Below are 24530 nucleotides of genomic sequence, written 5' to 3' on the forward strand. Positions count from 1 at the left end.
TTCTAGAATCGCAGTTAGCTGCTGTCTGCTGTTCAGTGTTAGAGGGAGGAGGGATGGTTTCCTGGCCTCTTTGTTCAGAAAAACATTCTTACGTTGCTTCGGCCATTATCTTCTGAATTGGGGATGCCTTACCGTTCTTTTATTTACGTGCTGGATATGTGCTTACTTCTAGATTGCATTTATCTTCTACACATTTTTCTTTGTAGCTTTTTTCAGGCTGAGGTTTTCCTCAGCCATACTTGCTTGCTTTTTATCTTCCAGGAACATCCAACAATTTCTGTTCTGTTAATGGAAATGTTCAGTGGTTTCTAGATCTACTCTTTGAAAAAGGTATCTCTTTTGACACTTTGAGTGATTTGTGGAGGGAGGAGAAAGTGATATGTGCATTTTGCTATCTTGATCCAATTTTCCTATGCTGATTCTTCAGTAGTATTTATTTGTTTCTTCCAAAAAAGGTGTTTTTCCTTATTATTGTAAAAATAGCACATAATCTTTACTGGAAACTTAGAAAATATGGACAAGCAAGTTAAAAAATGACTGCTTCTACAGGCCCAAATAAAATTTTATGATTTAATTAAATATCCAATAAATATAATTTTCAGTGGAATTCTAGCCATAAAGGAATAGACTCTTTAACCCTTGTGTTAGTAGAGCTGTTATACAGTAAACCACAAATACTAGGGGCGCGTGTTAAGTTGTTAAGTATCTGCCTTTGGCTCAGGTCATGATCCCAGGGTCCTGGGATGGAGCCCTGCATCAGGCTTCCTGCTCAGTGGAAAGCCTGCTTCTCCCTCTCCCACTCCCCCTGCTCTTGCTCCCTCTCTCTGTGTCTCTGTCAAATAAATAAAATCTTTAAAAAAAAATACTAAATCAACCTCTGGATACATAATACAAAGTCTACAGTACTTTTCATCATGAGCAGAATTTCAGTGCCCAAATACGTTTGTTTCTAATATTTAGAAGATGTGAATCAAATGTTCCTTTCAGTAATACATTTAATTGAGCAAAATAGTCAATCTAATTTATTTCCAATTTCATAATTGATAAATAATTAGTCAAAGGTGGGACCAACATAACTGACTGCATAAATATAGTCATGCAGCCTGAATGAATGAATGAATGAATGAATTAGAGACAGAATGCACGTGCTCTCACTAGTGGGGGAGGAAGGTGTAGAGAGAGAGAGGGAGAGAGAATTTTTTTATTAGTTTCATAGGTAAAATTTAGTGATTCCTCAGTTGCATATAATACCCAGTGCTCATTACATCAAGTGCCCTCCTCAATGCCCCTCACCCAATTACCCCTTCTGCTCCCCCACCCCCCACCTGTCCTCCAGCAACCTGAGAGAAAGAGAGAGAGAGAGAGATTATCTTAAGCAGGCTCCAGGCCCAGTGCAGAGTCCGACGTGGGGCTCAATCTCATGACCCTGAGATCATGACCTCTAAGCCAAAATCAAGAGTCGGATGGTCAACTGACTGAGCCACCCAGGAGCCCCTCATGTACCCTCTTTAAAAAAAAAAAAAACATGATTATATTACCTATATACACATTTCAGTGCATGTAATAGAAAACCCAAGAAATCACGAGTTATATAAATACGGATTTTTTTCCTCTCTTTAGGAAGAAGGTGAAGGTAGGTGTTCCTTTGCTTTAGCATGGATCCATCTTCTTTCTCTCTTTCTATTTTGTCATTCATATGCAGCCTTCATCCTTTTGCTTATAAGTTGGTTGGGCCACTCTTAGCACTATAATCATATCCCTGGCCATGCCTGGAACTTGTACCAACTTACTCTTCCTGACCTTAGTTTCCTAGAAACCTTACTCTGTAGAATTCCAGTCACCTTTTATTGTCCAGAAATGTATGTGATCATCCTTAGCTGCAAGAAAGTCTAAGAAATCGATGATTTTTTAATTGGACACAAAAGTCCCTGAGGGGAAAAAAAAAATCAGGATTCTTTTAAGGAAGACTGGTGATTGGGTTTGGTGTAAACAGTTAACAGTATTCTCCACAGAGACCAGTGTCTGTCATCATGCCCTGACTGTAGTGCCCTCTCAGTATTGGCGGATGAATGGCTACGTGCGGTGGTTGGTGCACAGCACTCAGATCTACGGATCTCTCCGCAAATCTGTGTCAGTGTACACGCATACGTGGAACACATACTTGAATGCACAATTACCCTGCGGAGACTATGCCTGAATAAACATGCACATTCATTTTTCTCAGTAGCCAGATGATTTTTGTTGTATCCCAGCTCCTCTTTTGGATGTGACCCTGGATGAAGAAGGGGTATCAGCCATTCCTTGCAGAAATGGTCAACTGGCAAGATGAAGCAAGGGGACTTAAGAGTAAGGAGGCTAGGAAAAGTAATTCTTTCAAGGCAGTCAGGAAAACTTGAGCAAAATGCCTACTTGCCTTGTAAGAAAGAAGGAAACACAGACTCTTAAACTCAGGAATGAATAATTAAATAGTTAAATCCACAAATAACTACGTGGCCTGTCTGCACTTACAGCAACAAAACCACAGCTGCATTTCCAGCCCCAGCCAGAAGTCAAGATGTCGGGGACGTCATCAGCTGAACTGTTGTTCTTTTTGCTGAACACGTAATGGAAAGTCTTATGCTACTCTCCATGTATCTTTCAATATTGATTTAATTCTCAATATAAGAAACACTCCAACATTTCAGTTATTTTCTCAATGTAAGTACTTTGTGGAGTGCTGCATGGTAGCATCTTAAATGTGCAACAACAAGTGGGGAAAAGTGCAGTGTCTAGCACAGGAGGTGAATACATTTCATTAGAGCCCACCTTGTCTATTTTAGTACAAAGATTCAAAGAGTGCTAATCTGAGTTCATAACTGCCAATGACAAGATCTCAGTAGAAGGTTTTTGTGTGTGTGAGATGAATCCCCTGCCATGACCTATACCACTTGGCATAAGGCCTAGGCCCTCTTACTGAAATGATGCAACCTGAGTAGAGACATAGAAAGACATGCGTTTACTGACATCTGCTTCCACTTGGATTCATGGCAGCAGAAAATTTACGGTGAGAGACTTTCCTCTGTTATGAGTCATATGTTACCTTCTCTTGAGCTCTACATTTTTTCCTACCTAGCAGAGGAAGAGGGATTCTTTAGATGTTCTAAGAATAACCCTTGTAACATCCTTGATCTGATGAATAATGATGATGATGATCTTTAGTTTCTATACAGCTTATTTTCATCTTACAAATATTCTATGTGGGACATTCTATTTGGATCTTAAAAAATAGTCCCAATACAGGCTAGCCATTGGTTCCTTCCAAATTCTGCTTAAGGGTTTCGATGTGTCCAGTTTGTGTTCTGGCTGCTCTTCTGTTGCCTGAGGGTATGTCAAGTTCTGAAGGTGGAATATGGTCAGCTGGGGCTGTGAGCAATTCTATTTTGCAGATTTTGTCACTAGTTTTATTTTTTTCCCTAATTTCATTATTTTCTCATGAGATTATGAGTATTAATTCCATTTAGTTAACAGTCTTTACTTTTTCTGTTGAGGTGGCAGGAAGTGTCCTCAGGTTTTAGATTGTTCCTGCATCGTAGGGAGTCTTACATACGTTACTTCCAACCAGGACTCTTGATTGAGGTTGCGATTCCTCTCCTTCTGCCCTTTATTCCTTCAGACCAGCCAGAGGAGGGACATGCAGAGTAGAAACTAGTGTTTTCAAATAGTGGATTTCTGTCAACCTTTATCTTAGCTGACTCTGTCTACTATTTTGATCGCCTCCTCTTCCTCCTGTGGGTGAGGGAGGAATTCCTATCCTAGGGTTATAGGGGTGACTTGACACTCAACAACAGACAAGATCCACAGCAATTTATTATCACATATTCTCACAGCCTGGGGGAGGAGGACACCACACAGAGCCACATGTGGGGTGCACTTGGGAACAGAGTGAATAACCAGGGGTGGTAGGCAGCAGGCTTTGTAGTATCAGGAGAGTGAGGTGCCCCTTGGTTCCCATGGGAAGATGTGACTGGCTTGTTTGAGTAATTCCACCGGCTGACAGATAACTGAAACCCACAGCTCATGGATAAGCAGGAATTGTGTCTGGTCCCCTGGATAAGAAGCACTGTCTGTCTAGGGGACCTTGTATGAGGGACCAGAGTGGAGGGAAGCTTGTAGTTAGACCGCTCATGGTCCTTCTGCCTTTACCAGATGGCAAGGCAGCACGGAAGAGTGAGCTTTATTTGAAGTCTTATATGCCACACCCAACACACCCACCCTGGCCATGGACTTATGATTAGTCTAGGCTTCTTTTGTTTCTTTTCCCTTTTATCACTATTTCGTGTATTTCAATTACTTGAAGGTCTTATCACCTTTTAAAGGTGAATAAAAGGGCAAGTGTGGTGCCAAACATGTGAAGAAATCTTGCAGTGAGATGGAAGAGGGCATTGAAGTTTTGTTCCAGCCCTAACCTTGAACTACTGACCAGTTTCTAGAATGAGAAAGCAAGTACTCCTCCTTCTCCCAGGAGGGTGGTGAGGGCTAACATAGCAAAGTAACTACAGAGAATAGTACACATATTAATTTGCATAATAGTATATATTACAAAATGTCACATCTTCTTAGCAGATTGCACCTTTTATCCTTTGAGCAAATCTGCCAAGAAATATCTGTGGATACTAAATTTTCATATCCAAAAAGCTTAAATCCTAAATTGGTGAGTATCAAAGTGCTAGGCCCTATATTAATTTTTTTTTCAGAAATTTGTAAATATTAATCTGTTTGTTTTTGCATATAGTGTTAGTGTTGAGAAATCTGATGTCTCTCTAAATCTTATTCCTTTATTTATTTCCTTCTCTCATTTTTATATTTCTGGAAGCCTTTTACATTTATCTTTAGTGTTGGGAGACCTGAACTGTCATCAGGATAGGACATCTTTTTTAAAAATTTTTTAAATATTTTTTTATTTGAGAGAGAGAGCTCATGTCCTTGTGTTTGGTGGGGGGTTGTGGGGGAGTGGCAAAGGAAGAGAGAAATCCAAGCAGACTCCAGGCTGAGCACGGAGCCCCACACAGGGCTCAATCTCATGACCCTGAGATCACGACACGAGCAGAAATCAGAAGAGTTGTGTGCGCAACTGACTGCACACCCAGGCGCCCCTGACCTCTTTTTTTAAAATCATCATGAGCACTTAGCTTTTTGCTGCTGAAAAATATTTCTTTTCTTTCACTTCTGGCCATTTTCTTTCCATTATTTCTTTAATTGTTTTATTTTTCCATTTTCCTATTCTTCCTTTCATTGCCTGCATGTTAAACTCACATAGTTCTTAAATTGTATGTTATATTTCCTTGTCTTTTTTCCTGTTTGTTCCATATGCTAGTAAATTTTGACTGTATCATTTTGTAGATTCCTAATTCTCATTTTTGCCATGAGTGGTTAAAATTCAGCCTCTACTGATTTTTTAATTCAATAGTCATACTGTTAATTGACAGGAACTCCTTCTTTTTCACTGACTTCCCTTTTATTGTGATAGTTAGTCCTGATTTATGGTTGTAATATCTTCTCAAATCTCTCTGAAATTAAGTTATTTTAAGCCTTTTTCCTTCCCTCAATTCTTTTTCCCGAATGTTTATCACTGTACTTTTTTAGAATGCTGGTTTTTCTCCATGAGTGACTTATTCATTACATTAATATTCTCCAGCATCTGATGGTCCTTGGTGATTGATTTATATTTATTTATGGACTAGATTGACCAGTTAGTGACTTAGAGTGTGTTATTGCTGTATAATTTCTCCACCATGATACAGATATTTTCCCAAAGGATTCTTTATTGAATGAGAGGGCTGATTTTGGGTACTGTGTAAGTCAGTAAGGTATATAAGTGGAAGTAAGTTTAACTGTACATATGGGTGGGTGTCATGCTCATGTGCGTGCGTGCACGCACACACACACCAAAGGGAGAGTGGTGAATGACTTCATTTCTATCCAAGACAAAACTAATGTTTTCCTTTTATTCTCCCTTCCATGACTTTCATGGAGGTCCAGAGTTACCTGATACTGAGATGTGTTTTGGTCTCAACCCTGGACAACTTCCCAAGGCAGGTAGTTCACTTCAGCCAGAGTGCTTTTCTTGGGTCCATATATAGCTACTGCCTGCTGTTCAGTGTAAAGGGAGCCTTCAGGAGGTCTGTCTGGCCCCTCCATTGAGGAAGCACTATATGATAAATCATTGTGGCCATTGAGCTAAGGCCCCTTCCTGCCCTTTGTAATTTTCACACTGAGCTTACTTGGTTTTGTGTATGTTTGCTTTTTGTACATGTATCCTTTCCTTGCCAGCAATGTTGTTTTATGCTGTTCTTAGGCTAAGTTCTGTACAATTATGAAATACATTGTTTACATTTTATTTCCCAGGAATTTCTAACTATTTCTTATCTGTTAATAGGACACCTTGTTGGTTACCAGTGCCATTTGGAGCTGTTCCTATAACAATACACACCTTTCTCTAACTCTGAGTGATTGGGAGCCGTGTACTCTCAGTCCTCTGTCCTGACCTGGTTTCTTGTACTGCCTCTTTAGCATTGCTTCCACTTCAAAACAGATGTCTGTTTTTCTTAATATAATACATACACATTGGGGGAAAGTTAGAAAATATGGAAAAGCAAGATGAAAAACAACAGTTTCTGAAGTCTCATGTAGAAGTTTATGATTTCATTAATATCCAGTATGTTTAATTTGGCAAAATGTTGCTTCAGTCATGGAATAGAATAATTGCATCTTATTTTGGGGAATGCCATTATATCACAAATGCTGCTAAAAATCTGAGAGCATATGCACAAGACCTACAGTGCCATCTATCACAATCAGAATAGTCTCCAAATACACTTGCTGCATAATGAAAATTAGAGCTTTTACAATATTCAGTGAATGGGAATGAAATATTTGGTTCAGTCTTATGTGTTGTGAGTCAATCTAATGTATTTCTAGTTTTCTTGATTGAAAAAAACTGACTATTGCTGATTTATAAATCATTACAAAAAGTTACAAAGTCTGATTTTAAAGTGGCATAGTTTAATCAGTAAGCTTCATGACTCAGATGATTAGAGATTTATTGTCCATATAAAATAAGAAGTCTGAGGCTGGTGTGGCTGATACCCCTTTTCATCTTTCCATTCTGCTCCACTTAGCCTGTGGGCTAATATTTAATGCTTATCGAGTATCTGGGCGTCACAGACACTGTGTCCATGTGAAGAAGAAGCAGCATCAGCCAGCGGATTCTATCCACTTTAACAAGAAAACAGTAGCTTTCCTGGGTGCTCTACCACTTTGGGTTCTACTTGCATCTTTTTGGTCATAGCCATCACATGATCACACGTTAGTCTTTTTAGTTTAGACGTAGCATCTTTGGAGCAGATCATGATATTCATAAGTTAAGAAAAGAAAAGTGGATTTTGGCAGGCAATTAATAGTGTCTGCTTTTGAGACCAACTTCTGCTGTAATGCACAGCATGTATGAGGATCAGTGTAACTGGACAAATTGGTGAATGCCATTACCATTGCACAGGTAGTCATTAACTCCGTTTATCACTACATGGCTATACATTCTAGAGTCTTATGTAATGTATAATTGAATAAACAATCATGTTGGGACAAATATGCCCGGATAAAAATAACTTTCATTTCTCTCATTAGCCAGGTGATACCTGTGACAACCATACTGCTCAGTTGGATGGAACCCAGGAGGAAAAAGAGCTGCCAGGAGTTATCAAAACAAGTGGTTCCTTGGTAAGTTACAGCAGAATAACTGGGGGTAAGGATGAATGTCATTTTTTTTTCAAGACAATCAGGCAAAACTTCAGAACAGTGCACCATAATTAAGATGGCTGGACAGCTACAGCTCTCAACATACCTACCCACCTTTACTCAATTTGCAAGAAAACATTCAGCAGTAAATAAAGCCAAGTTTAATAGTCAGACCCACAAATAACTGCATGCTCTATAAAAACAGGTAAACACCCAGAAAACCAATGATTGTAGGCCTTTTCTGGGGCCTTTTCTCTATTTCCTTTACATTTTTTCTTTTATTTTAAAAAATCCTCGTAAGAGTGTTCATCCCATCGAATTATAGGTCCATCTGTTGGAGGAGAAGCAGGTGTCCTCAGGTTTCTATTGTTTGTCAAGTGCAAGGTGAAAATCAGGCACCTTCCTTCTGACCACACATGTGACCCCAGGTGTCCAGTGCCTCCCTCCCTCCCCATCTCCCTGCTTGCCCCATCCCCACTTCTCCTCCCATGTGACCCAGAGGAGGGCACAGTCTGGCAAGGAAGAGGATGGAGCTTATATCTATTTCCAGCCAGGGAAGGTGACTTCATTTATGGTTTGGCCCAGAGCATTTTCTCACAGGTTTCTATGTGCACTCCTACTTTAAGCTATGTTTTCTCTCGTTTGGTGGAAATTACGTAGTCTCTTTTCTTTTTTCTTTTTCTGTCCTCATATTCCCTCTCCTGACTTCCTCCCAGATAACAAAAGGCAAAATGGTGAATCCCCATAGGTTTCCTCCTCCCTGCTGAGATGGTGTTGGGGAGAGTCTTTGTTTGAATGTGCATACAGTGAGCCCAGGTGTGGTTACTCACACTTTTGGTTGTCTTTTCTCGTAATTTGGACATGATAGTTGTCTTTTAGAAAATTTTCTCCATTTGCTTTCTTCATTAGTGCTGTTTTAATGGGGAGGGAGTTGGATTATCGAAAAGAATTTATGTTATTCCTGAAATATCTCTCTCTCCAATCACCACTCATGTGAATGTTGCTGGGAATCTTTTTTCCTATTTTTAAGTTATGTTTTGTTCACCGTATTAGGTTTTAGGAAAGAGAGGTTTGATCATCTGACTTAAATTTCCCATTTAATCCCAGAATATAACCCCGATTGTTTACAGAAATAATATAAAATTTCTTTTGCTATTACAAATTATCCTCAGTCTGCTCCCTGCTGGTATTTAACCTTGAGTTCCCTTAATTTAAGCACACAAATCTTTTACTTCTGAAAACAAATCAACTTTCTCTTTCGAGAATTTCCAGTGGTGGAAGTTTGTGTTTTTACTCATCTTTTAAAACGGGAAAAAGATTTGATCAAACACTTCACCAGAAAAGATGTGGATGGCAAATAAAGTCATGAAAGGTGCTCAGTGATTATGGAAATGCACATAAAGCCACAGTGAGATATTTCCACATAACCTGTGAAATGACAAATTAAAAAGACTGACCGTATCAACCACTGTGAAGGGTGCAGGGCAGCTGACACGCTCCTGCACTCTGGTGGGAACGTGAAATGGTCCGTCCACTTTGGAAAATAATGTGGCAGCTTCTTAAAATGTTACACATATCCCTACCACAGACCCGGCTGTTCTACTCACACATGATATATATTCATACAAGGACTTATTCACAAATCTTTCTAGCACAATAGCCCAAAACTGGGAACAGCTTTTACCTGCAGGTAAATGGATGAAGAAATTCTGTCATATCCATACAAGAGAATATGACTCAGCAATAAAAAGCAATGAACTATTGATACGTACAACATGGGTGGATCTCAAAGTGGTTATGCCATGTGAAAGAAGAAAGACAAAAAAGAGTCAATTTATGTAAAATTATGGAAAATGTAACTAACCTATGGTGAGGGAAAGAAGATTGTGGTTGCCTGGGGACCTGGGGACGGATGAAGAGAGGAGGAAGGGAAGGAGAGGTTAACAAAGGGATATAAGAACATTTTTGTGGTGCCGGTTTTGTTCATTGTCTTGACTATGGTGATGGTTTCCACAGGCCTGCATATTTGTCAAAACAACATCAAACTGTATACTTTACTCTTTAAATATCTGTAGTTAATTGTATGTCATAGCTCAATAGACCTTTAAAAAAGAGTCCATATTATAGCTTATGATTTTATTAATATCCAAAGTGTTTATTTTGCAATAAGCTATTAAAATAGTCTATTTATATATTATATGTGGTTGACCCTTGACTCTAAATCACAAATGCCACTGAATTTGGGCGTTTACTTAAGTCTTAGAACCTAGTCTAACATCATAACAGAGCTCCACAAAGCACTTCTTGTATAGATAAAATGTGCAGTCCACATAAATGAATTAGTCATTTGAGGTGCTAGTCTATTCAAAAAGCAAAGTGGTTGATCCAGTTTATTTCCAGTGTCTTAAGTGAAAAGTGGCTGCACTTGCTCTATTGATACACAGTTCACTGCAGAATACAATCACAGCGTCTGTTAAAAACAATGTCAGTTACACCTGTCTTTGCTTCATGGAACAGAAAATCTAGAGAACTTTGATTTAAACAAGTAGGAGTTTGTTTTAATCACAAAACAAGTAACTCATGGTGGGCAGACCATCCCTGGTACAGCTGCAGTACAACGCAGTGCCAGCCTTAGCGCAAACTTCTACCTTTTGCCTTTTATGCTGCCACTGTAGCATGCAGATGTAATCCTTATACTTCCAAGATGGTTGGCAAACTCTGGCTACCATGTCGATGTTCCTGATAGGAACGTGTGTCAACTGACTGACCGTTGCTAATAGAAAACCTTAGCTGTCCTGGAAAACCTTTATGGTAGAATTTCTCTTATTGCTCATCGACTGACTATGACACTCTTACATTATTTGGTTTTCTTTTCTTATTTCAGTTGCCTGAATCTCATTACTTCATAAATAAGGATTTTTTTTTTTAATTTACCCTGCCAATTTTTGAATTTTTGAATTTTTAATTTATTTCAGATTTATTCCTGGAGTTCTGAACTTTCATGAGGATCTGCCCTTTATTTCATTCATTTGGTCTCTGCTCGGCAAGTTCTTTCCATCTGAGAACTGTGTTTTTCCCCTCCAGTTTCTGGACACTCTCTTCTGTTATGTCTTAAGTCATTTTTTTCTCCCCATTTTCTGTGTCCCCACCCTTCTAGAACACATATTAGATGGTTGTTGCTATGCTTGAATTTCAGCACCTTCTTCTTTTTTTATTTTTTTAAAGATGGGGGAGGAGGGAAAGGGAAGGGCGGGAGGGGGAGAGAGAGAGAGAGAGAATCTTAAGCAAGCTCCACACCCAGTGCAGACCCTGATACAGGGCTCTGTCTCATGACCTTGAGATCATGACCTGAGCCAAAATCAGGAGTCGGATGCTTAACCAACTGAGCCACCCAGGATCCCCTGAATTTCAGTATCTTCTAAATTTCCTCTCATGTTAGTCTGTTTGTTCTGTTTTTTCATCTTTATTTTCCAGATTAGTAGTTTTTTTTCTTGGTCATGAATGTAGGTTTTTTTAGCTTATCTCACTCTTTTTCTAAATGTCAGTGAACAAATTCTTATATCTCAAGAACGACTTTTTCCCAATTATTGCAGCCATGGGTTCTTGGTTCATAGCAGTAATAGCCCCTTAAATCACACTGAAGAGAAGAATTAATTTGTTTTTAAGGAATCAAATTATTTTTATGTTTTTTACTGAGGTATATAATTTACAGACAGTAAGTGCATGTGTTTTAGGTGTGTAATTCAATTAGTTTCAACATATGTTTTTACCCATATAACCACAAGTCTGTCTAAACAGAGAACATTTCCATCAGAGCAGAAATATCTCTGAGGCCCTTTCCAGCCAGTTGTCTTCTTGCTCCTGCCCAGGCAAGCCCTGTGGTGATTTCTGACATCTTAGGTTGGTTTAACTTGCATGTAAGAAGAACTATAAATATAAAATGAACTCTTGTATGTGGCTTTTTTCACTCACAGTAACTTTCAGATTCATCCATTTGCTGCATGTGATAGAAGTTTGGTTCTTTTATTACTACTAGTAATCCATTACATAAATATACTGCTATTGGTATATCTGTGCACCTGATGATGGACATTTAGATTGTTTCCAGTTTTGAGCAGTTATGTCTAATGCCACCATGAACATTCATTTTACGTAAAGGATGTGTATTGTCATTTCTCTTGAGTAAAGATGCAATGAAATTCAGATTTTTGGCAAACAAGTCACCCCCAGGTCATCACCCATAGCTCATAAACTCAGCAAGGAATAATTTAGTAGGTAAATCAAAAATAACTAAATTCTATCTTTTAAAAAAGGATCTATAGGGAGAAACAACAACAAGAACTGATTTTTGTGTATGTATCCCAAGTAGAGGATGTTGTCAACTAAAGCTCGGTCCTCGGGGGTGAGCTCATACATAAAAATAACAGACTACCATGTAAATGTTTTTTCAATATTTACAGTATCAACTAAGATATAAATATTTAGTTTTTTTCCAATTATTTTTTTCAAATATAAACATCTTGTGTGGAGAAATGTCAGCTTTTGGAATGTGTAATCATAAGTGACGCAAACAGTGAAGTGTGAGAACCATCTGGTCAAGGACGTGCACATCTCCCGTTGAGTGGCAGCAGGTGTGTCAGGTTTTAGGTTTTGCCTCCAGTGCAGAGAGAGCTTCTGACCAGGACTATGGATCCGGGGTTTTTTTGCTGTCCAGCTCCCTAGTCCCTCCCTTGTACTGCTGTCCATTGAGGATACCGTCACAGCAAGAGGATGAGATGATTCACCAGATACTCCCTCCACAGAAGCATAGGGTAGAAAGTGTTCCACAAGCCAGAAGGTACCAGCACAGTCTCAGCTGGAACTGTGGGTCCCTGAAGTTCTCTGTAGAATCATAGCACAGACTTTATTGATTTTTAATTGATGAGGAGATCGTTGTATATTTCCTCTGCACCCGAGTAGATCAGTTTCCCCAAAGGCTAAAATTATTGATTGTGTGTTCTTGTAAGTGGGGTGTACTTAACTTTGAGGTGTGTAGAGGAGGCAGGTAGGTTAGTGAACATTATCCACAGATGCCAAACCAATGATAAGGATGAAGAATCTAATTTATTACTTCCAGGCAAAACTGATTTCATTTCAATCTGCCCTCCATGTCTTTCATTAGGCCTCCTGATTTTCTTCTCTCTTAGACCCATATACGCATGCTAGGATCCCAACCCCCTCCAAGGTAGTTAGTTCATTTTAATTGAACTACATTTTGGGGGATTTTCCTGCATTATATTTAGGGATTGTCTATATATTTAAGGGGCTGGTCTACTTGGCTTTTATTTTGCAAACATTTTTAACTATTTACCCAGGACCCTTTCATACTCCTTGTACAATTCTGTTATTTGTTTGTTTTTCTCCTCCCTCTCTAGAAACTATTTTCTTCTATGCTATCCTTAGGTAGAGGTCTTTATTTTACCAAACCACTTTTATCTGCTTTTCATCTAGAAATTTCTGAATTCGTCCGCTATGCAATTCTTTGTTGGCTCCCAGTGCTATCAAAAATGTCCTCCTTAAAAAAAAAAAAAGTGTGTGTGTGTGTGTGTGTGTGTGTGTGTGTGTGTGTGTGTTTTCTGCCATTTTTAGTGATGGGGTGGGAAGGGAGGTAGGTAATTGTCAGTCTACCATCTTGACTGCTAGTCCACCATCTTATACTAGTTCTCATGTTTTCTCGCTCTCAAAAAAAAACCTTCTTTGTTCATTTTATAAATGGCAAGGGGGAACAGAGGGAAAGGGAGAGAGAGGATCTCAGGCTCCATGCCCAGTGCAGAGCCCGACACGGGGCTTAATCTCATAACCCTGAGATCATGACCTGAGCCGAAATCAAGAATCAGATGCTTAACCAACTGAACCACTCAGGCGCCCCGAGTGACAGTTTTTTAAAAAACAAAACACTATATATTTTCATAAGCATCAAATACATTCTATTTTGCAACAAGCTTCCTTCAGTACAGAAAGGAATATTTATGTCTTAAATTTTAGTGAAGCCATTGTCCACTACAGCAAAAATCTCTTATTTCTAGCTTTATAAATGAAAAACATAACCTGATAACTGTTGCTACTGAATTCTAGTCACTGCAAAAGATAATCATAGGGTGTGTTTCAAAACTAAGATTAGACATGTTTGGCCATATGTTATGGAAGGGTTGGAGTTGTTTAGCTTCACATGGAGATTTGGTGGTTCAAGTCCAGCAGGGCATTACATGATGCCTTAGCACAAACCCAGGTGGGCTTGCTCTTCCACCCCTGCTGTCCGTTGCCGTGGCCATCATCCTTGTTAGAACAAGATACCTAGCGACTCTAAGCTGTCATCTACAGTGCTGTCATGAGTGTACATGAGCGGACCCTATTCCTTTTGGTCAGGAAAGCCTTAGTTGTTCTAGAAGCACTTTTGCTAAAATTACACTTTCCTCTCATTGACCACATTTGTCACGTGATCATTCTCAGCTGCAAAGAAGCCTGGAAATGAAGGTCTTTGGTTTAAATCCCTGGAACCAAACCAAGACATTGTTAAGGAAAAAGGAGTTTTTGTCAGGCAATAGCAGTGTCGGCCACAGTGGCCAGTGTCTGTCCTGTGTCTGTCAAAGGGCCTGGCATTTAGGTACTCACAGTGATGTTCCCTTAAGGACTGGATACAGCTGTCCCTGCCCAGGCAGTCACAAGTTCGTACAGAATCACACACATCTAAATAGATACACATAGTGTAATACACACGTTAGATGTGTTTGTCTGAATAAAAACGGTACTTTTATTTCTCCATTTAGCCAGATGATGCTTCTCTCAACAGTACCACCCTGTCAGATGGGTCCCAAGATGAAGAGGGGAGCTTTGCAGTTCCTAGGAGTGGCTCTGTGGTAAGTCCTCACATGCCAAAACAATTGCACATCAGGGCAAAGTTACAAGTTCAAGGCAACAAGAAGCAATTTCTTCAAAACAGATAAGGAAAACTTGTGGAGAAATTGTGAAGAAACCACAGCTGCCAGGAGACCCACCAACATATTAACAGTTAGGAAGCGGGAGACTCAAAACTGAGGAACGACTAGATCTCAGTTTAAAAGAGGACTCCATAAATTAATACCACTGTGGTGAGAAACCAAAGGATGTTCTCTGTGTGTATCAAGCCCAGAGGAATCTGTTACCTTTGGTCCTCTTGGCTGAGTTCACACCAGTAATCTGCCTAATTCTGCCATTTAACCCAGAAGTCCTTTTTCCCTGCAGGATAAATCATAAAGCCCTCATCCTGATATTGAAGCACTGTTGATCTCAGGACTTACCCATATATATCCTCCACTTCAGATACATTCACTCACTTGGCCTTGAGCAATAGAACTTGTACTCTTTTTGATCAGAAAGTCTCATCATTCCCCCCTCCTCTGCCCAGAACCCCTGGACATCCCCACTTTGGTGTCTCTGTGCAGGTGCTCTGGCAGGGGGTGATACAGTGGACCAGAAGTAGTGAGAGGCCCTTTTCAATGAGGTAGTGGTTATTCGATGGCAAGTTGATGGCAGGCAAGAGCACATCAGTCAGGCGGATGGAGGGGCCACATTCACATGACCCTCTGAGCAGTAGTTTCTCATCTGTTGTCCAGTTGGAGACAGGATGGTTGACGTTCACATGCATAGCACACTCTCAGTAGATCCCCACTGTTCAGAGAGACAACGCTGTTAGCCCCAGGTGAAGAAGCTTTTCTGTTGTGTTTTTAGATTTTTGGTTTTGAGGTTGTTTTGTTACACAGTGATCATATAAGAAGTACAAAAGAATGTGAGTGACATTTGTCAATGAGTAACTTCTCAGTAGCCCTACAGGTTATGGCACAGATGGGCTAGGACTTCCCACAATGTCTGACCTACTGGCTCTAAATTTGACTGCTACTTTCTTATTTAAGATTGCGCATCGGAATGCAAATGAGCGAGGATGTCTCTGTTTTAGAGATACTTTCCAGTGCATCCTACTTACTGATGGATGAAAACAAAGGAAGTCACTCACAATCTCTGATAGCTACTGAAGTGAGGAGTTATCTACAAGAGACCTTTCCTAGTTGTGCTCTGCCCCTGTGACTGGGGACTTCTGCTCTAAGGCTTTTGCACAGGATCCTGTATATTGTGTCTCAGCTGGTGGTACTGTGTGCCCAGGGCACCATCCCTGTGCATTCGCCTCGACTCTACCTACATGCTCCCCTCTATATGCCCATCTCTGAGAATTATGGATTTTGCCTTGTAAATAGTTATAGAATATTTCTACCCCCTCTTTTCCTATAACTGATTCCTTAGCCCAGAAACAAATCATCTTCCTGTATTACTGAAATAGCCTCCTTTGTGATCTCCCTGATTTTAGCCTATACCCCTTAAACTCATCCTTCCCACAGCTGCAAGTCATTGATTTAAAGCATGCAAACCTTGTTTTAATGCCTGCTGCAGTTCCCACACATCTTCTAGTTGTCATAAAAGTTCCTGACACAGTCTGACCCTTTCTCTATTTCTCTAGCTGACTTTTCTGCCCCAGGCATTTTATATGAGCCAACAAAGGACTGCATGTGGTTCCATGCACACACCAAGTAACCCTTGAAGCAGAATGGTTGCATAATTGAGTTGCTGAGGAGGATTTGGGGTTGGCCTTGTTTTCTAGGCTTTTCGTTGATCCATTCATTCATTCACCAAGTCCTTATTAGGTACACATCGTCTGCACATAGGATTCTTGAAAGTTTGAGAGTCTAAGAGAGAGACGGTGATCGTATGCAGCAGTTACAGATAGTGTCTCCTGGAGTATGTTAATCATTCAGATTTTGTTCTTCTGAAAACTGATTGAATGCTGATTGTGATATCAATAAAAGTTTCAGCAGTATTGAGACTCAAAAAAATCTCATTGGTACCTGTTTCCAATGTAACTTACTTTGGATTGTTCAGAATATCTTTACTTAGAAATGTTAAACAAATTAGTTGCTAGAGTAGTCAGCCCACAGAGGAGAACTTAACCCTTACTGCATCTGTACTGAAAATCATTCCAGAACTTCTTATGGGGGAAATACATTTTGACTTCTCTGCTTCTTGGTTATAAGGAGCCACTGGCACCCCAGTTTGCTTCTGAAGTTTCTTCTACATGATAAGATTTCCATTAATTCAGTGAAGTGCTAGCAAGGGCTTCAAGGGCTCTGGTCATGTCTCTTGTAAAGTAAATCTCACCTGGCAGTATAAATTCCCAGGGACATTTTATTGTCATCTTCAAGGCTTCAGAGGGTCCCAACAACTTGCCCTTTGGAGTTTGTGTTGTGGAATGGTTTCAAGTAGGCAACCTGACTTGTGGCTTGACCAATACTGGTATGTTTGTTTGTTTCCTATCTTTCATCTTTTCTATACATTTGAAACGTCAGTTTTATGATAACTGAAATCTATATACGGGGTCTCTCTTAATTCCTATGACTCTTTGGTTTGTTTCTGAAATCTCCTCGGATGTGTTCACCCTCGTTGTTCTGGATCAAATTTTTCTTTGCTCTTCTCAGGGACTTTTACTTTCAGATGAACTTAGGATAATGTTATAACCACCCATTAAATAAATCTTGTTAGGACTTCACTAAGAACTTCATTGAATTTAAAGATTAATGTTGAGGAGAGAATTCACATCTTAAAATATTGACTTATCTCACTGAGAAATAATAATGGTGTTTTTCCATTTATTTATATCTTCTGTCCTTCAATAAAAATTCATAATATTCTTTCTTACATTTTTTCCCATATACATTTTTCATTGATTAATTACTTAGGAACCTAATAGTTTTGACATTTCAAAATGGTAAGTTTTTTTATCTTCTAGTTTGTTTTTGCAGAGATGTAAGGAAAGTAAATTTTTTTGTTTCTCACAGCACTATTATAGCTTCCTTTCTGAAAATTCTTTTTACTTTTAAGAACTTTTCATTTGATTTTATAGTTTGTACAGATAATCACTTGAAATAGTGAAAGTTTTTGTTACTCAGTCTTTAAATAGTCATTTTGGGGTGCCCAGGTAGCTCAGTCATTAAGCGTCTGCCTTCAGCTCGGCGTGATCCCAGGGTGCTGGGATCGAACCCCACATCGGGCTCCTCCGCTGGGAGCCTGCTTCTTCCTCTCCCACTCCCCTTGCCTGTGTTCCCTCTCTCACTGGCTGTCTCTCTCTCTGTCAAATAAATAAATAAAATCTTAAAAAAAAAAGCCATTTTATTTATTTTCCCTGTCTTCTTGGACTGACCATAATCACTTGTTACATTGAATAATAATTATGGTGATCTTTTGATAAGTTCTTGATTTTCTCATGAATTCTTCCAAGTTTCATTATTAAGTAGAACATTAGTTCTAGGTTTCTGAGCCTTGTAATTGTTTTTATCAGAAATGGCGGTTGAATTATATAAAGTAATTGTTCATCATCTATTACAATAAATATATTTTTCTTTGTTAAGCAAATACCTTAGGAAATTCTGTTGATAGATCTTTCTAATATTGAAGTATAATTTTGTTGCTGAGATAACCCCTACTTGTGTTATATTATTCTTTTATTACATTATGGAATGTCAGTTTGTACTATTTTAGCATTTTTAACAACTATTCTATTAGTAGGATTCTAATAGGGGGATTAGCCTATATATAATTTTGTTTGTTGTTACAGAGTTATACTAATCTTGTTACAAATATGTTAAGAACTTTGAATCTTTTTTCAGTATTTTGGAGCCAAGTATTAAAATTTGGAGTAAATATATAATCTGTAACACCCGTTGTATTTAAGTTTGTATTATAATTTGTTTATGAAACCTCTAAGACCTGGCATCGGTATAGACATAGTGTTTTGATTACTTTTTTCAATGGATATGGTTTTGGAGTTAAATTCCTTTCTATCCCAAATGGTATGAGTTTTGGTAATGTATATTTGTTGTAGCAAAACATTCAGTTTATTTAGCATTTTCAATATATGTTGTTGTTTATGTATACACACATATATACAAATATACACACATTTACTTAGGTGTATAATTTTAAAATTTTCTGTGAGGTAGCTATTTCTCCTTTTTTGTTCCTAATATTTATGTCTTTTATCCTAATTACAACTGTAAATAGTTGCCTGTATCAGCAATATTTTTTAGGAAGTCACTACCTTTAATTAATGAAGCCTACTTTTTCTATTGTATTAATTTATTTAATCCTTATTAATTTTTCATTCCTTCTTGGTTCTACTTGTATAATTTTTTCTAGTCTCTTGGATTATACATACTTATTTTTAATCTTTCTTATTTGCATTTAAGGCTGAGAGTTAATCTCTGAATAATAGTTTAGCTTTTATCATGGATTTTTGAAATTTAATGCTCTTATTGTCTAACATTTAGCTTATAATTTCACATGTGATTTAATTTTTATTCCAAAATATTATTGGAATACCTTTAAATTTGCATTTGGATAGATTTTATAATTTTTACTATGTTTTCTTTCGAAGTTGATTGCATATTTGTCAGTGAATGTGACTTATTTATCTCTGGGGTATTGGGTATTTACCCAAAGGAAAGAAAATACTAATTCAGAAAGCTATATGCACCCCTGTGTTTGCAAAATTATTTACAATAGCCAAGATATGGAGGCAATCCAAATGTCCTTAACAGGTGAATGAATGGATAAAGATGTGGTATACCTGTATATAGTGCAATATTACTCAGCCATAAAAAAGAATGAGATCTTGCCATTTGCAACAGCATGGGTGGGTTTACAGGGTGTAATGCTAAGTGAAGTCAGTCAGACAGACAAAGACAAATACCATATGATTTCACTCATATGTGGAATTTTAGAAACAAAACAAATGAACAAAATAAAAAAGAGACAGAAAACAGACTCTTAAGTACAGAGAACAAAGTGGCATTGCAGAGGGGAGATGGGTGGGAGGTTAGGTGAAACAGGTAAAGGGAATGAGGAGTACACTTACCTCGATAAAGACTGAAAAATATATAGAAATGTTGAATCGTTATATTGGACACCCGAAACTAATGTACCACTGCATGTTAATTATACTTCAGTTTAAAAAATAAACATTTATCTCTGGAGAATTTGATGAGATGTAGATTTATCAGTTCTAATCTCAGGTACAGAAGGGGAAGAAGGGGAACTTTATTATCTGTATTAACTCAAGGCAGCTTTTTAATACATAAAGTTATAACACACCAACTCAAACCTTGAGAAAAAAAAGCAGCAGCTAGTCAGGAAGGTCAGAAACATCTTTTGAGTTAGTGAATTTCTCTTATGAGTAATGAATATGAAATATGTTAGGTATGGTGTTTCTTTCATGTGGAGGAAATATCGTACAGTCAAGTCTAGTTTTGAGAGAACTCAACCTTCTATAGGTTGGAATTCAAAGTAATCATCCCCCATATATTCTACTCTCCAATCCCAGTGCTGTGTGATTTGGCAGAGCAAGCTTCATTGGCTGGAAAACCTTGCCTTTCCTCACCAGTTGAAACCCCAGCCTCTTGTGGTTGGGCACATAAGGAAATGGTAGGATCTGTTATGGCCAAGCAAAGGAAGTGTGCTTTAAATGGGAGTGGCGTTAATATTTCAAATGTATTAAAATAACTAGTGAAAAATTTTAAATGATGCTAGTGTTAATATGTTTAATGGATGAGTAGACGTTTTAAAACTATAAATATCAAGCACCTAGCCTTTCACTCATCATATTTAAGAACTTAAAGTCCATTTATTGGCCGTCTTCTCCTCCTTTTTCATTTTTACCACATCATTCCCCTACTTTAACACAGGAATGTTCCTTTGTTTGTTTTGTTTTAACCCTTATGAGTGTCTCAACTTCTCTACCTGGCTTTCTAAGCCTTCCATAATTTGAGCTGACTATCTTGACCAATTTATTTCTCATATTTTTTTTAATACCTTGCCTCAACTCCTGGCAAACCAGTCTCTCCATAATTCCATATAGCGGAAATGTTTCGGATATTTCCATACCTGAAATTTATACTTCATTTTGGGCCTGAATGCTTTTGCCAGCCCCCTCTGCATCTGTAAGACCTCTCCATCATGCTTTGAGTTCCAGCTCAGGTTCACTTGCCTATGGGTGAAACCCTTCCAGGCTGCACCTCTTTCTTCTCCATTACCCTCCAATAAACACATAGTTGTGTTGTAGAAATTAGCTCTTAACAGTGGGTTGATTGTTTTTTAACAATGTTCCATAAATGTTACTCTGTACTCCTCATTATAAATAATAGCTCAAGAGCAGGGATCACAATTTAAATTTCTGTCTTCCCCCAAGATAGCCCCAGAATAATTTACATTACAGAGGGCAGGCACTCCTTCAGTCCAGTAGGGCTGGCTAGAGGCCAGGAAATCAAGTCAGCAGATGGACACTTCTCCACTTCACAGATTAAGAAACTGACATTTAGTAGGCTCAAGCATCCACACCATCAGTCAGCCTTTAAATAAATGTCTCTCAGTTTTCAAGGGTGTTGTCTCCCATAGGTGAGTTATTTCAAAGTTTGAGAAAGCATTTCTTTTTTTGAAAAACTTCAGAAGACCAAGTGGTCCATATAATTTTAAGGATTTTAGTGTACCAGTAATCTTTATTCTGCAGTTTCTTTTTTAGAGCTACCAATAATCTGATGGACAATGAAGTGTATGGCTCTCGACCTTTTTATGTCTTTTCATTCTTCTACCAATTATAATAATTGGGAATCTATGTTTTAATAATTGGTCATGTATTTACATGATTTTTACATAATTACAAGTGTTTCATCTTCTTTGAAATAAAATTGGAAAAAGAGAAGACAAGGCTCAGAATTCGAGACTCCCTTGTGTAATTTGTAGCACATGATAAAGAATCTTTCATGAAACAGGTGTTCAGTTATTGCTAAATAAATATGAGAATAAAAGAAATAACATCAGGCTCTGGGGAAACAATGAACAGACTTTATAGTGAATAGTACATAAAAGGTTGCTAATTGAATAGCAGATTTTCATCATCACACACATTCATAGATAATAACTACCACATTAAAATTTATATTGGCAGAAATGGTAGGATTTGTGTATAATTTTTTTTTTTACTAATACCCATCCAGACTTGAGCAGTTGACTTGCTTCATGGGACTTTACAAAGATACTCAACTTCTGGGGCACATGGGTGGCTCAGTTGGTTAAGCATCTGCCTTTGGCCCGGCATCAGGCTTCCTGCTCAGGAGGGAGTCTGCTTCTCCCTCTCCTGCTGCCCAGCCCCCCATGCTGTCTGTCTCTCTCAAATAAATAAAATCTTTTTAAAAAAAGGAAAGGACTCAACTTCTGATAATATTGCAGGGAAAGACAATGCTTTGGTGGGATCTTGGTGAAGAAAGTAGCAAATTAGAAACTGAACTAGAAAACATACTTTTTTTGGTAGTTATTATCGCTCTGTATTTTGTCATGGAGGAATTAATATGCTAATTATTAACAGTAGCCAACCCTCATATTGTGCTCAGTGTGTATCAGATATTGTTTGATGTGATTACAGAACAAGTCATTTAAAATTCATAATACTGCTTGAATATGTTCTATTATCATAATTTTACAGATTAGGAGATTAAGCAATAGAGGACTTGAGTGACTTGCCCAAAATCACGCAGTAAGTGGAAGAGGCTGGATTAGAATCCCCAGAAATCTGGCCTCACGGTCCTTTCCATTAGCCGTCTAGCTACGTCATCACCTGAAATTTAAGACCAATACGTGTGACCACCACATCAAGAATAACAAATACTGTAATTGTCAAACTATGTGACATCTGTCATTGTAATTTTTACGTCTTAGGAAGGGTATGAGCAGCAAATTATCAACAGCTAAGAAGACACAGTTATTTTGACCTTGACACAGTTCTCTCTTGAGAAACCTGTGTGAGTTATACAGGTCTGGACTGAACACAGAAACAGGAAATCAGGTGCAGGCCCTGTATGAAATCAAGAATTGCTTTGTGTGAAAAGAACTTTTGTAAACGGCAGAACATAAATCAGATTGGAATGGGGGGTAGCATGCTTTTATTTGGTTAAATGTCTTGTGTTCGTCTTCCCTTGTTTCACAGTCCATACTTGAGAGTGTTCCCGCTCCACCAGTTCATTCCAACGGATCTGTAGACCCTGGACAGTCCGCTCAGAATGCAGTGAGTGGTGAGTGACACATCCTTCTATATTGAACTTAAGCTGTGTCTTTTCGCTTTTGTTCTGGCACTCAGTACAGTCAGCAGTGACTTTGTCAAGGCAAAATGTGTGGGTTTTTTTTCCCATTTGGATTCTATCACTCCAGCACTCACTCCCTGCCAGCTCCAAACACCCTATTCTGTCACACCAGACAAAATTAATTGAGCCAAATTGGAAGCAGAACCTTTTTCTCCTTCACTACCATCACATCATTTAGAAACTACTCACTTGGGTGGTGTCTTTGATTTGAGGTCTCTTTCACAAGTAATCTGGATCTGCTTAATAGCTGCGAGTAGGCCAGGGAGTAAGACACTTCCAAAAATCTCTACTTATGCTCAAGAGTATATAACACCAGAGCAGCTCCAACATACAAGGCTACAGGGTTAGCTTTTAACTGGGCCTTTTCCACTTCAGTTTTGAATTTTTAATTAGTGTTTCTGTTTAAAATGTTAAAATCTGTTGATTTGTAAATTTCTCCATATAATTTTTAATGTAAGATTAAGTCTTCTATTATTTGTTTTTGTTGTTGTTGTTCTTTTTGTTCTATTTGGTTGTCCTTTAGTCACTGTCTATAGAAGAGGGGTAAAAAAGATGAGTTCTCTTTTTTATAATCAAATGGGCTCAGTATGGAATGCAAAATCCTCCACATAGAAAATAGGCTCTTTCAGGGCTCTACTTTGGTGAGACTTGAACTTTCCCTAAATATGTGCTCCTTCTCATATACAACAGAACTTCATACTTTCAGCATTAGCTTCAAAATTCAAATAAGTTGGGGTGATGAAAGTGTTCTCATGTTTGTTATTCAGTTCAAATCATGCCACTAAAATATAAATGTCTGCTTGGGGTGATTTGGTGGTTTGGAACACTGTAATCACTGCACTCTGAAGAATCTGTCCATAGAGCCTTAAGAAGTTAGAGTATTATTGGGTGCCTGGATGGCTCAGTTGGTTGGGTGTCTAACTCTTTATTTCAGATCTGGTCGTGATCTTGGGGTCCTGGGATTGAGTACCCCTGTGTTGAGCCCCTCACTCAGCAGGAAGTCTGCTTCCCTCCCTCCCTCTCTGCCCCTTCCCCCACTCATAGGCACTCACTTGTGTGCTCTCTCTCTTTCTCAAATACATAAATCTTTTTTTAAAAAAGAAGTTAGAGTATTATTTAAAAATCAGTCTTCTTCCACTTTAAATGCAAACCTCTGTATGGTGAGAGAAAATCAAAACTCCTCCTTGGCCATCTCCTATGTTTTTACTGTATGCATTTATTGTATTTTTGATTAGTGTTTCTGTTAAAAATTTTAAAATCTGTTGATTTGCAAATTTCTCCAATTAACCTTTAATGTAAGATTAATTAGGTCTTCTGTTATTTCTTTTCGTTGTTGTTATTCTTTTTGTTCTATTTGGTTTTCCTTTAGTCACTGTCTATAGAAGAGGGTAAAAGAGATGAGTTCTCTTTTTTATTAAAATCATATTTTTTTTCACTGCATATGAACAGTTTTTACAGGCAATAGAAAAAGATGTCACCCCAAATCTTAGTCAGAAGTCATAGTTTAGG

General features: G+C 38.3%; 1 protein-coding gene across 1 annotated transcript in view; it reads left to right on the forward strand.

The window, feature by feature from the left end:
* Positions 1–24530, forward strand: part of ARHGAP28 (Rho GTPase activating protein 28) — a 199904-nt gene that overhangs the window by 125694 nt on the left and 49680 nt on the right. Inside the window, exons 4-6 of the mRNA XM_040632704.1 lie at positions 7663–7755; positions 14580–14669; positions 22868–22952. Of these exons, the coding sequence (XP_040488638.1) occupies positions 7663–7755; positions 14580–14669; positions 22868–22952 (268 nt within the window). The remainder of the gene's footprint in view (positions 1–7662; positions 7756–14579; positions 14670–22867; positions 22953–24530) is intronic.

This window comes from Ursus maritimus, unplaced genomic scaffold (genome assembly GCF_017311325.1).
Source record: "Ursus maritimus isolate PB19 unplaced genomic scaffold, ASM1731132v1 scaffold_18, whole genome shotgun sequence".
Lineage (NCBI taxonomy): Eukaryota > Metazoa > Chordata > Mammalia > Carnivora > Ursidae > Ursus > Ursus maritimus.